The 14,297-nt window shown below is 39.4% G+C and overlaps 1 protein-coding gene across 1 annotated transcript in view; it reads right to left on the reverse strand.

Moving 5' to 3' along the window:
* EMB1579 (ATP/GTP-binding protein family) overlaps positions 1-14,297 on the reverse strand; it is a 28,684-nt gene that overhangs the window by 8,172 nt on the left and 6,215 nt on the right. The window contains exons 4-19 of the mRNA XM_089146824.1: positions 13,850-14,119; positions 13,609-13,635; positions 13,427-13,500; positions 12,510-13,193; positions 12,354-12,399; positions 11,626-11,718; positions 11,480-11,535; positions 11,121-11,274; positions 5,432-5,643; positions 5,288-5,351; positions 3,390-3,560; positions 3,277-3,307; positions 1,841-3,057; positions 1,323-1,397; positions 1,120-1,194; positions 666-1,022 (exon numbers count right to left, since the gene is read on the reverse strand). Coding sequence (XP_089002950.1) covers positions 666-1,022; positions 1,120-1,194; positions 1,323-1,397; positions 1,841-3,057; positions 3,277-3,307; positions 3,390-3,560; positions 5,288-5,351; positions 5,432-5,643; positions 11,121-11,274; positions 11,480-11,535; positions 11,626-11,718; positions 12,354-12,399; positions 12,510-13,193; positions 13,427-13,500; positions 13,609-13,635; positions 13,850-14,119 — 3,606 coding nt within the window. The remainder of the gene's footprint in view (positions 1-665; positions 1,023-1,119; positions 1,195-1,322; positions 1,398-1,840; positions 3,058-3,276; positions 3,308-3,389; positions 3,561-5,287; positions 5,352-5,431; positions 5,644-11,120; positions 11,275-11,479; positions 11,536-11,625; positions 11,719-12,353; positions 12,400-12,509; positions 13,194-13,426; positions 13,501-13,608; positions 13,636-13,849; positions 14,120-14,297) is intronic.

The raw sequence follows: 14,297 nt of genomic DNA on the forward strand, positions 1-14,297 counted from the left end.
CAGAACAAACTAATGTTGTAAGTCGTATAGCAGATATCCAAGCAAATGGTACTGTTTTAACGTTGCTCATTTGGTAGTGGAAACTCATTCAGCTCCAGCTTACAGAAAAAGAATACAGGGTAGGGATCAAGTACAACTCACAAGAAACATAACATAAGTGAGAATGCACTATGAATCTATAATCAGCATCATAACCATTTAGCAAGAAGGTAATCTAACAGAAAAACAGAGTTACTTGAATATCTTTATTGCATTATACTTATCCCACTAGATTCAGGATTGATCTGTCTCATCAGGCAGAATGTACACACTCAAAAATCTGCAGCTCGCTGAACTAGCAAGAGGGGGAGTATGTATGATATTCAATGACGACAAGATTATAAAACAATTCATATGGCTTAAAAATTTTCATGCAGAAAAGAGAACAAGAGATAAACTAAGCGTTTTTTTTCTAGAAGCAGCTTATGTTGCAATTATGCTTAACGATAAGTACTCATTTGAGACAACAAACTGGAGAAGAAATAGACAAAGTGCTTCTTTCTTGAATGAGCTTATATTGCAATTATGTATTAACTACCTAAATGATAAGTAATCATTGAGAAGTGGTATTCCTTCTACACCAATGGAATCTCATTTACTTCAACAACGTGATAAAGAAAGTTTACCTCTGTAGGTGAGTCATCCTGGGGACTAGCATCCTTCATTTCCTCATCTTCACCCACATCTTCCTCTGGATCTTCTTCTTCTTCTTCTTCTTCTTCTTCTTCATCTGTGTCATCCTCCAGCTTGGCCTCCTCGGTCCCATCCACTGCAGCATCCTCTTCCTTGGCATTCGTTTCTTCACCATCTGGATTAGGAGCAACTGGCTTTTCAGCTTCTGCAGATTCATTCTCCACAGGAGCTTCATCAGTCGTTTTAGCCCGTTTCCTAGAAGATTTGTCTTTGTCATTTTCATTTACAGGGTTGTCATCACGTTGTCTTTTTCGTTGATTTCTTTTGCTCACAAATCTTTGGCGGAGTTTCTACAAGTAGAGCAAGCATATATATATATTGACACTAAGTAATTATCGTTGGAAAAATAATCTGATCCAGAAACTAGGCAGACTTTTCATAACCAACCTGAAGAAAAGCAAGAAGACGGCAACCCATTTGGAATTGAAGCATTTCATAAAGTGATTCCGCAAATAATGAAAGCTGCAAAGGTACAAAACATCAGCTTTGAGAAAAATGCAGTCTAATCATGGATAAATTAGGTGTAGAACAAGAGCAAAATTTTCATAATTATATAAAGAAATGAAAGCATTAAGTGGACAAAAACAGACCTCAAATGTTGATTCCTCGATATCATTATCACTGTAATCCAACAGAGAGTCCAATGAAAGTGACAATGAACGAAGCTGTAGGATAAGAAAATACAGTTAGATAAACAACATTATGGCAATACAACAGTTTTCAGAACCATAGAGCTTCAACAATTTGTTTTGCTCTAAGTAAGATTACATTTTCCATATAATGCTGAGATGATAAGTGCATTTAGACCTTGAAAATTCCTTATAACTGCACCTCTCTTATTCTCAAATGAATAATTCTCAAATGAATTTTAAGTTTGGCATATAAACGAGTTTTCAACGTCAAAAGTGACTGATAATTATGTCATTTTACTCTCATTGGCAAAAGATTGCATATCCCCAAAAAGGAAGGGAGAAGGGGATTAATGTCACAAATCATCTAACTTTAGGGGTCATAGGTTGGTGACCGGCAAAATCAACCACTGTATTATTTACATTTCCTAGTATATTTAGTGCGATATAAGAAAAAATAAAAGCTAAATGCAAGTTACCTTGGGTTCACTGCTCCATTTTGTTTGTAACAAAAAACCAGGATGCTGAGGAGGTTCCTCAGGCTTTCCTTTTTCTTTCAAATCTTTACTTGTCTTGCCCTTAGAGTCATCCTTCCCATCTTTGTTTTTTTTCTCCTTCACATCTTTTGTCTTTTCCCTCTTGCCATCTTGACTATCCTTAGTAGGAACTTTTTCCTTGGAACTTCCAGCCTCCACTTTAGCAGCAGACCTTTTTTTATTATCCGATTCCGAGTTTTCTTTGTTACCCTCTTTTTCTGGCTTGATTTCTCTCACACTAGAATTGGAACCACCATTAACTGGCACTTCAACAGACTGTTTTGTCTCTGCTTTGGGACTCTTTTTCTTCTCTGATTTGTTTGCCTCATCCATCTGCTTATCCACATTTGCAGTTAACTCAGCCACGTTATCTGTTTCACTTCCTTTACTAATAATCCTGTTCTCATCCTGATCAGCATCTTTGTTGCCTTCCTCATTACCACCCTTCTCTTCAGGGTTGGTTGCCTTTCGTTTGGGTACCCTCTTAATTATCTTCTTTTTCACCACTGTTTTCGCACCAGCTTCCTGTACAGCAGAAGCATCACTGGGATCTACCTTTACCTTGGCAGTATTATCTTCAACATCCAACTCTTTCTCCACTTTCACCTCAGCTTCCACGTCATCAGAAGCTACACCTACCTTTGCCTTCTGAGAGGTCTTAGAAACAGCTACTTTTTTTACAATTTTCTTTCTAGTAAATATCTTAACACCAGTAGCATCAGCAGATGTCTCGTCCTGTTGAACACTGTTTTCAGGTTTAACTTGCTTGTCTCCAACATCTTTCTCACTCAATTTATCATTTTCTTTACTGCCAGCTTTCTTTGCAGCAGCCTTCGGTTTGACAATCTTTTTCAAAATTTTCTTTTTTCCGGGTTCCTGAACCTCAGTCGCCTGAGCAACAGAAGGTTCATCTACTTCCTTCGTAATTTGCTTGCCTTCCCCACTGGATTCTCCATCTTTTCCCTCAATTTTTCCAGTGGCCTTTTCCTTGACTTCAGCACCATCAACTTTCTCCACTTTGTTAACATCAACTGCTTGTTTGGAGGTAGTAGCATGAGGTGCTTTTTTACCCTCCTTTCCATCCTTTTCTGAAGTAGCTTCAGCATTGACATTTTTGTTGGGGTCGCTGTTCTTATCTAATTTAGCATGACTTCGATCACCTAAAGAAGCCATGAAACAAAATCAGTTTGACACAAGGCAATATACTAGTGAGTAAAGTTCCAAATTAATTGTCACAGACACCAACAGCCACAAGCCATTCCACCAAAGACACTAAAGAACTGAACCCGTGAGCCAATCACCTCAGCCAAGCAGTAAATTGACTAATCAAGATTTAAGACCATGTTTTGCTAACAAAAATGTCAATGTACTCGAGTTACCTTTATCTGCTACCTTCTTCTCAGCAGATTTCTGACCAGGAATAATAAGAACAAAATTAGCATTCATCAAAATTTCTTCCTTATAAAGCTTATAAAAAGTGAAATTAACAGACCTTCTTCAAAGTAAGCTGATGCTCTCTCTCAGCTACAGCCTTCTTGTGTGCCACCCATTGGTCTCTCCACTCCTCCAAGGAAGGTAGGCAATCTGATAGATCTGGAACAAAGAGTACAGTAATCTCTTTGTGGCTAAACAGCCCATCTTTACCAACTCTATCATAGTGTATCTGTGCAGTCCAAATCAAGGTTAAAGGAGGGACAAAAGAGAAGAAAAACTTAGGAACAATCGAGACAAAGCAAGCTAATCTCCATGCCAATGAGTCAAAATTTTATAAAATATAGTTATGAATTCATAGAATTCTCCAATTAATTCCAAGATCGACAAAAGCATCATGTTATGCATCTAAGTTTCCCTCATTGTAACTTCTCCAAAAGAAAATCAAAATCAAAGCAAAATCATTGCAAGGGGAAAAAATCTCAAGAAGTTGCAGAGGGCCAAATGGGCAAAATCAAATAACTAACCGAACATGTAACCCCAGAAAACTTTAATCAACATTCCTATTTAACGTAATAAGAAAACTCAGTAGAACTATCAGCGACTGAAGTTACAAATTTCACCTTCCCTAAAAGAGAAAATAATACAGAAACACCAATAAGTCTAATTTCATGACCACCATTCTGTAATGGTTGGGAAACAAATTACACATTTTACCCCTCAGTGCAGCTATCAAATTCCACAAATTAATGTAAAATCCAGTCTTTAACCTAACAAATCAGAATTATAAGTGCAAACTTCAAAGAGAAACTTTACAATCCTTTGATTTGCCCCCTCTGATTTATAATTTGAATCTTAATTCACCTCAAATCTCAAGAGTTCAGACTTATCATGAGGGTGACAAAAGAATGAATACCAAAATTTCAGCAGAGATTACTTATGGACGATAATGCAAATAATCTGATCCATACATGAAGCAGCAGTTTTTCAAGCAGTTTCAGACTGGTTGAATCAGTCTGGTCCAACCCTAAAAGAACCAGTCCGATAGGGTTTGATCCAACAAGAGTTGGACTTGATTTAAGTATTTTATTTCAATTCTAACTTTAGTCTTTTATTTGTTTTGTATTTGTATCCCACATAAGAGCAAGTTAGACGTTGGATAAGTTTCTATTTTTGGACTTTGATTTCAACTGGGATTTGTCTTTTATTACCTTTTAGGATATACAATTTTAGAAAGGTTCTGTTTCTTTATAGAAATTTCCATCCCCTTCTTCCCCTTCCTATACCCCATTCTCCTTCCATTATAGCCCACCATTGCAGGCCTATACTAGGCCTGGATCAGTTTTACATGGCATCTAGTCAGGGAATAGATTCAATTAATCACACACTATTGATATTTGATGAAGGCATATTCAATTTAACAGGTATATATATATCTGAGTTCAATGTTCATAAAAGAAAGTCTAATAGTGGACTGGGAAAATGAAATCCTACCTCTTACAATTCATAGTGAACTAGAAACACCAGTTTATTTGAAAAATCAAACCCAAGCTCTTACAATTCAAACTGATCTAAAAACATCAATGCTACTCTTCCTGCTTCAACCTACAGCATCAATATGAGCTAAGACATCAGGAACAACTCTAACCATCATTACCTACTTTTTAGTCCATTTCCAATCTCTAACAGTCTTATTATCCAATTTCCTCAAAGAAAATACACCCAAAGCCTTCTAGAAGTAAATTAAAGAAGAGCCAAACAATGATGTGGAACCCGATTAGACATCAATTTAGACATATTCCATATCGAAATTGGCATTAAAATGCAATGTGAAGTTAGTTAAACGAATAGGTTATGAATGAGTATCCTCTAACAGCAACCAAGACTGATACAATATAACAAGTGATGAAGCAATAAAACATAAATGAGAAAGAAGATACTCGAAGACACAGTCACTACCTCAAGGAAGCGATTCCATTGCCGACAATTGTGTAAATCAAGTTGGGTCAGGTTTTTTGCATATCTGCAGCAAAAACAAATTTTCCATCAAATTGGCATCATTCAGCCATATGGAACCATAAATCAGAGATTCCAAATGCATACCTAATAGCTGTTTGAATCAAGCATGACTCATCAACTAACGGGTCCCCACCATCAACATTATCCCAAGGACCACCGATCGCCATGAACGAGCGGTCTTGTCTGAGAATAGCAAACCTCAAGATATTACTGAAATGCGGTATACGGTCATCAGAACTTTTATCAGAAGATAGCTCCTCCAAGGTATCTTTACTGATACCACTCATCAGAACTACCTGAAAAGAATTGAGAATTAAAAACAAATTGCACAAGTCCATAGTGGATATGTAGAAGCATCTCTAAACTGCACTTCTAAGTTACAAATATTAAAGCAAGCTCCTATGATACAAGTAGCAACACAAGAAATCATTGAATTTCTAAAGTGAAATTCTGTGCTTCAAGCCATGTTTCTACTTCTGTAGGTTTTTGGAATGATCTATGATACTCATATACATTTATAATGGCAAAAAGTTTACACCTTAAAAGAGGAGAGAAATTGAAAATGAGAAAAAAAAGAGAGGGGTGGGGAATTTGCACACGCTCACCATTAAAACTGGCCGCAACAGGGACCAGCTCTTAACCCCCCCAGGCCCTGAAAACTCCAAACTTACCCCTGGTTCTGAATCTAAAGCCCAATGGGCCTGAAAACTCTAACAGCCAAGCCCATACCTGCCCTAATTGGGCAGGGCTAGGCTGGGTTGGCTCTAACCCCATATTGCCATCCAAGGTAGGCCCTAGTCCTGACCCCGACCCTGACGGGCCTGACATATAACTCTCAGGTTATCATGTGGGTCGGTGAGCATTATGCGTTCTTCCAGCCATTCGCAGCCCAATTGAATGGTAACCTAACAGCCAAATACTTCACAATATGCATCCTGAAAAAATACTAACAAACAGACAATCCAAGAACACATAATGCTCACACATCATGATCAAGTCAGTCTTTGATAACATATCCATCAATGGAGATAAGGAACTGTCACTTTGCCTTTCATAAATAAACAATATAGAATGCCTTCCTTTTTGGAAGGTCTAACTCCAAATTTGAACACAGAAGAATTTATCAGAAACTCAAATCAAATAGTTGAGGGCTAATCTTGTGAATGAAGAGAATTTTACAATGTTTATGACAAAAGGGTATGTATGGAAAGTGCAACTAAGACACAAGAGGAAGACAGACTATCGAATATAAGGTACAAGGCAATCCAGGAAGTGAGTGAAAAATAGGATATAACAGAGTATATATCAATCCAACAAGCAATTTGGGCAAGACAATAAAATAAAATATAGAGAGGAAGAAAACACTAGAAGAAAAGAGGGACAGGAATTCTCATATCACATTACCAACAGACAGTAAGTAAGAGTCTCCTATTACCAGCAAATCATTCACCTAGGAAGGTTTGGAGTCAACCTCTGGTAGGCAAGTGCAATGCTGGAGATGGAGTTTGAGATCAAAATGGAGCTTCCACGTGCATATATCTGGTACACTGGGAGTGCTGGTAATCAGATTTCAGTCAAAACCCAACTAAGGTTGAATGCCATTTTAGTTGCTAAAATTCATCTCTGGATTCTCATTTTTCTTTTCTAACAACTGCCGTAACCCAAAAGGAGAAACTGACTAATAAGACATTTGAGAGAGAAAGAGAGGGACTGTGGCAGTTGTTGAAACTGTGGAAAAACAAAGGGTTTCCGTGGGGTCTTAAGGGATGGATGGGTTTTCCTATGAGAGATGGTAACAAAAAAGGACTTTTGCAGGGTTTCAATTTTAATGGAACTGCTGCAGGGCGGAAAACTAGAATTGAAAGGATAAATTGGATAAGTCTTAAATGGGGGGCTGCCCCATTTAAGACGAAGGGTTGCTGTGGGGTCTTCAGGGATGGATGGGTTTTCCTATGGGAGATGGTAACAAAAAGGGACTTTTGCAGGGTTTCAATTTTAATGGAACTGCTGCAGGGCAGAAAACAAGAATTGAAAGCATGGATTGGATAAGTCTTAAATCCCCCCCCAAAAAAAAAAAAAAAAGAAAAAAAAAGAGAGAGAGAGAAAAGAAAAGAAAAGTACCAGTAACTTGCTGCAAAAACAGCATGGTAGAAGATATAGAATAGAATAGAATGACAGAAATTGTTAAGGAATGGATGGATGAGGAAGGAGATCAATCATCTGGATCTGACATCTGATTAATGGAGGACCAATTAGGAAAGCAAACAAAACCCAAGAGGTATCTCAGTGTTGTAGGAGAGGACAGGAGACTGAATTAAGAGAGAAAAAGAGGAGGAAGAGAACCATGCACACTATCAATCACAATCAACTCAAACCCACTTCTAAATAAATTCAAATGCTGGGCAATTGCACATATATAAAGAAAAATAAAAGGCTCCTAAAACTGAAGACTATCAAACTAAAATCAGTTTAAATAAGGAAACTAGATACCTACATAGCTAACTTCTAAAAGAAGTAGAATAGAAGAAATACAGACATTATTTTTCCCAAATAACGTAACTTCCAAAAATCTTATGAAATTCCAAAAACACAGTACATAGTCAGTTCATTTCCATTTGAATAAGCCAAACAGGTTTGGGTGGTCCAAATTGTGTGCCTGCATCATCTTCTTAAGGAAGAGGTCCCTACACTGTTTTACAAGGACTATAAGGTTATACTTCGGATAGTCTGATTGGCGCCTAGTAAGGAAGAGCTAATTTTTCTACTCTACCTAGAAGGTTATACTTCAGATAGTCTGATTGGGGCCTAGTAAGGAAGAGCTAATCTTTCTACTCTACCTGTTTTATGAAAGAAAGGCTTACCCGCTAAATTCATCTGCACAACGCTTATTCACCATCAGGAAATCAAGTAAGACGGGGGGCAAGTGTTCTTCGGAATGACTGGGCGTAAAGGACACGCAGGCAGTAAATCGGGTTGAAAGTGAAAGTCGCCAAAAACTGGCGGAATGCTCTCGAAACCAATTCACATGAGTGAGAAGAGGAGAGAAGAAATTCGTGTAGGGGTGAAGGCAGCTCTCTGGGTCCCTTGCAGTTCCATAAGATAGGCAATGTAGGTGCCCCAAGACAAAGTAATTCACTTTTTTTTTTTTTTTTTTTTTGGGGGGGGGGGGGGGGGGGAAGAAGAGCTGCTATTATGGATAAATCAATCAAACAAGGAAAATGGAACCTTAAAGGTGACACTAATTAACTCAATGTGGAACAAGCAACTCTCAGTGGTGGGACATAGACATCCAAGCAACAATTAAAATCACAGAAGTTAGCCTCGAGAAATGCCCAGAGACTCAGGAGGTACAATATTGGAAGTGTTATAAATTGGCTAGAAACACCATGAGTGGGGATATGACTGAAAAGAATGGAGGGCTGAGTTCCAGTAAGCCAGTGAGACTGGGTACCTGTGTGTGCGTGGGCGTGTCTTCCTATCTTCACTTCTACCTGAGTTTCTTAAATCTTCTCCACCGTAGTTATTTTTCCAGCAATTGTGGCAGACTCAAAGAGGCTAATCTCTAATAAAGTGGGGTAGGAAATTCCTTGATATAGGTAACACAAGTCACCAAATTCCAGCTTTTAATCCATCTTCTATCTTAAGATTGTAGACAAGTTCCAGATCTGAAACTAGAAGTACAACTAAATGACTGAACATATTCAGAGATAATTAATCTCTGTTACTGTGCATCAATAGAGCTATTAGGGCTTTAATCATAAGGAGTATTATAGCAGTAACTCATCCCTGAAACCTTGCCTTGATAGATCTCTACTAAGTGCAAACTCTCAATTTCACGTTCAAAGTCTCTGCTGGCTTTGTACAACATCAAGTGCTGGAGGTTGAAGACAACGCAAATCTTGGTTGTTTATAGAACACGCATAGTTTCCACTTTAACTTTATATTTCCTTCAGCGTATGCCCCCCCCCCTTGATGGCTTCAGATTATTACAGAATTGCACCGTTTCCTTATAATGCTAGTATTTGGTATATGGACAGGCCCATATTGGACCTAATTAGGGTTCCAGACCACATTGGGTGGACTATTACCTTATTTTTATTAAAATATGACCACAAAGTCCCACAAACTACACATGCAATACATGTGCCCTTAACTAGTTTCTCCTTCGCTGCTAGAATGGTGCTCATCCGTTTGGCTCTTCAATCTTACTACCTCTATTGGTGTAACATCTTCTACATTCCCAAAACCACCATCTGCTCTATGGAATCCCTCTTCTATGCCTTCCTCGGGAAGGGCCAAAAGGCTCCCCCACTCCCTCATCTATTAGTTGGTCGGCTACCTGTCGCCCCAAAGATCCATCATATCCAAGACACTAGTGTGGCATGCCTTCTAAAACTCATATGGAAGATTGCCACCTAAGCATAATTCTATTTGGTTTAATTGGGTGTACTCCTACCTCCTCAAATCGGACTCTATCTGGATTGTTTCTACTCCCCCCAAACCCTCATGGGTCTAGAGGAAGCTCCTCCTCTTGAGACCTCTTGCCCTTTCTACCGTCTCCACCTAGATCTTCTTTGGATCCTCCATCTCTTTCTGACTTGACCCATGGCATCCGATGAGTATCCTCTTCATCCTCCTGGGCCCCCACTCAGTCTATGCATCCTGCATCCCTAAATCAGCCCCCCTCTCCATGTTCATCACCAATGGTTCTTGGTCCCCCACCCCTATCTCAAGCAGATTTGGTCCTCTCTGCCTACTCCTTGGATATCCCCGCGATCTCACCATATGGGTTCCTTCCCCCTCCAAAACCCTCTCCAGTTCTTCAGCCTGGAACTTTCTATTTGTTTTGGTTCAAAGGGCACATCCATCGCCACTCCCTCACCGTCAGGAGAGCCCGCAACCTTGGCCTCCCTACCCAATCTTTTCTCATTAACTGCCACATCCCAATCAACCCTAATTGCATCCTTTATTGGGATGGTTCAGAGGACCTTGAGCACCTTTCTTCACTTGCGCTTTTACCCGCCCTCGCCCTTGACTCCATCTAGACCCGTTCGAGACGCTCCTTTGACAACACTCAAGATTGGTCTTGGATATTGAGAAATGTTTTTAACTCATCTATTTGTGACCAGGTCAGTAAGCTAGTGTTTAGTGCCACCATCCACCACCTGTGGTAGGAGCGCAACCTTATGAGATGGACCTCCAAATCTCAATCCCTAAACAAGATTTGGAATGCCATTTGCTTTGATGTTTCTACTAGGCTCTAAGTCCATTCCCCATCCCCTGGTTGTTGATGCCCTAAGGAATAAGCTCATTGTTGTCTCCTGGCCTTCTTTAGTCTCCTCTCTCCAGCCTCCCTCTTGAAGGCTGGTTCTCCCCCCCCCCCCCCAAAAAAAAAAAAATTCTTGCAGTTCAGTCATTTATTCATCCGAAAAAAATAGTTTCAAAAAAGACATCAGTTGGCCAAGCAAGGGAATTCTCTAGCTAAGCTAGACTCTATGTGGTTTGAGCAATGACTTCTATTTAGTGTTCAAACAAAAATGCATCATTCTTTTGTTGCTTTCACCAGATAATTATTTGAAATTAGACGCCAGACTCTAGTAGCTGTTAAAATGAACAAAGAATGGCCCAAGCGCACACAAAACGTGAATAAACCACTCATACCATGAAATCTGCACTCCATGAGGCAAATGGTAGCACCACTGAAAATCTAAAATTTTCTCATGAAAAACTATGAAGAGGCATCAGTATAATCTGAATTATTTACAAGTTCTACCTTAGCATTCCACACTATTTTTCCATGCATTGACTTCCTTGATTCTTCAGCTGACAGTTCAGTTAATGACTTCTTTGACTCTTCAGCTGATAGCTCAGTAGATAATTCCTGCTGCACTCCTGTGCTCTCTACTTCAACAAGATCATGCACAAAGCTGCTCCACTCAACATGTAATCAATGGTTATATCAAGGAAGAGAAAAAGAACTTCCAATATAAAATACAGTTTTCTGATCATTTTGACCTTCAATGAAGGTGCATGCAAAATTAGATAACCCTTTGCATGTAGCCTAGAGAAGTCACAAAAAGTGATTCAATGCTTCAACATGTCATTCATGGAAGGATGTTTCTGACAAGGTACCTGACAGGAGTATGTATAGGAAGCTTCAGACTCTCCTTTGGCCAGTAAACGACAGCCTATAGAAAATTGGATATCAAAAGGGAGATCAGTGCCGAATGCACAATGCTGCTATTGTTTCCCACCTAAAAGAATTAAGAATTCCATACCTTGGAGAACTCCGGAGAAATAAACAAATTTGGATATCGCTTGTTTACTGACAAATAATCCCTTTCAGCTTCCACTAAACAGAATGGGTAAACCTGCAAGATCAATTTCCATTAAAAAAAATGCTCATTCATATTGGAGAAAAAAAGAGGAGAAATGAAGCAGCCGGATATGAACAGTCAACATCTCTCAGCAAACAACAACTATGGATATAAATTCTAAACTTTATGCGGCTGTCCAGTATCAACTGATGTTACCATACAATCTGGCCCTTCCTAGAAGGAGTTTGTAATAAACCATGGATACAACAGGTATGACAACATTCACCACGAATAAAGTGAAAATATCTACAACTAAAGTATCGCAGATAGACAGCCTTAACCAAGAAATAATATCCACCAATTAATTCCTATATTATAATAAAGGACCTAAATCTCCTGGTTGGCCCTAGAGATCACACTGGTATCTTCAAATATCTCTGCTGATATTACTCAGAGTGGTAAAGGAATTACGTCAGATGGAAATTAAAGATCTTAGGAACAAACTCAGAACCTCTCTTCAGAAGGGTAAAAGAGGAAACAGAATTAGATCTTGAAGGGGAGTAGAAGCCAGATTCCAAGCAGAAGGATGAGAAGAAAGATGACAAAGGTAACAAACCCTCCAACCCAGATCCAGACGATCGAAACAGGTCGCAATATCATTGAATGACTAAATTCTCGTATGACTTTACCTTGCAGACATATTCTCTCCTTTTTTCTTTAACAGGTGTACGACGCCTTCAGAATAGCAGAACACAATGTTAGTCAAGAAGCCCGCGCCAAGTAGGAAGTAGCAGACTATTTAAAGTTATATAGCAGGAAGAAAACAGAACGTCAAAATCCACAACCTATGCAAAGCTTCACGACGGGGAGAATCTCGTCGTAAAGGTTTCTCATCCCTCAACACTGAGGATCCGTGACGCTCCTTACTGATCCTTGCTGAAGTCCGATCATGCCTAAGTTCGAGTGCACGTTTGCGTTCTCTTTCTCTCTCCTTCTCCCGACGTTCCAGAAGGCGTTCCCTTTCACGCTCTCTTTCTCGATTGCGCTCCCGCTCCCGCTCCCGTTCACGCTCCTTCTCCCTTTCTCGCTCTTTCTCTCTCTCTCTCAAGAGCTCCCTACGACGTTCTTCTTCCCTTATCTCAAGCTCCCGACGAAGCCCAATCCTGTCATCCTTTCTTTCATCAATCCTGGATCCTCCCATGTTTGAATTCCCACCGCGTGATAGCATGCTACTTGGATAGTCAGACTCCAGAGAAGCAGGACCTTTGATTCCCTTTCCAGTGGCATAGTCTCGACCAGGAGGCAGGCTCACTCCATAACCTGAACTGGATGAACCTTGCGCATACATGAGATCATCAACATTTCTCCGAGGAGCTGCCCCCAGGATTGATGAAGCACTTTGTCCACCATAAGAAGCACCAAGCAATGATAAATTGCGAGGATCTGAATCCATTCTTCCACCATAAGAACTAATATCTTGGGTTGAATGATGAATAGCAGCACCCCTTGCTGCAAGATAATCACTTTGTCTGCCAGAAATGTTTATACTACTCAGTGTAGTAAGCAATATAAGACCATCTAGAAAACTGCCCAACGGCACACACTAATGCCAATGAAAATAGAACTATAATTATAGGAAAAGAATGGTTAAGCAATGACACATAGCAGTTAAAAGATACACAATTAGCTGTTCAGAACAAGCTACACAATTGTTGTCAACAGTAGAAATATTGGATCACGCAATAAGGCAAATGAAATATACCTAGCACCCCCATCAAGAGAAGCAGATTGTAGAGACTGAGATTTAAGCATTTGTTGTTGTCGGAGCAATGATGCCTAGCAAACATTTAGGAAGTGTTAGCCAACACATGAATGTATGTATTCTTTGAATGTCACTTTCGACAAAAGCAATGTATGTGTCCGTGTGTTCTCAAAATCCAATACCTGATCAATAGGATCGTAAACCTCAGGCTGTTGCAGAAGCCAAAACAACCAAATTTGGATATATAAGTCAACAAAGGAAGAGAATCAGACAAGTATTAGCAAATAATTGTGACAGAAGAAATTTTTTGTATAAAAAATAATTATAACTAAAGAAAAACAATTGCATTAGAGGGACATTTAATTAAAAACTAATATAATATATAAATCAAGTGGAGAAATGAAAGAACTGTAATCACTATACCTGACCAAGACCAACAGGATCAGTGAAGCGTCTGCTTGACTCGCTTTGCAACTCTCTCCCACTATAAGCATTCTGACGGTCGCCATATTGTCGTCTGTCTAATGAAGAATAATCAGATATCATCCCTGAGGAGAATTGATCACCTTTGAGACCGTACCCATGGCTTGATGATGGCACGTAGTCAGCAGGGGAGTCTGCAATAGCTGAACCATATCCACTACGACCATGAAGCGCCGATGAACCAGCTGGTTTGCCACTTAATGCAGCAATCTGTACATGCATATAGCCATCAAGTAATGTTACGGGTTATAATACAGACATTCATATTACAAATAACAGGTTACAGTAGCAGTCATACTAGACACTTTCAGCCTTGAAACAAGTAAACAATAACAATGGATGGTGGTGTTGAAAGGGTATGATGATATAGTGCCAAGACATCTGAAAC

The sequence above is a fragment of the Hakea prostrata genome, chromosome 3, assembly GCF_041222555.1.
Source record: "Hakea prostrata isolate BN-2017 chromosome 3, UWA_Hpros_2, whole genome shotgun sequence".
NCBI classification, from domain to species: domain Eukaryota; kingdom Viridiplantae; phylum Streptophyta; class Magnoliopsida; order Proteales; family Proteaceae; genus Hakea; species Hakea prostrata.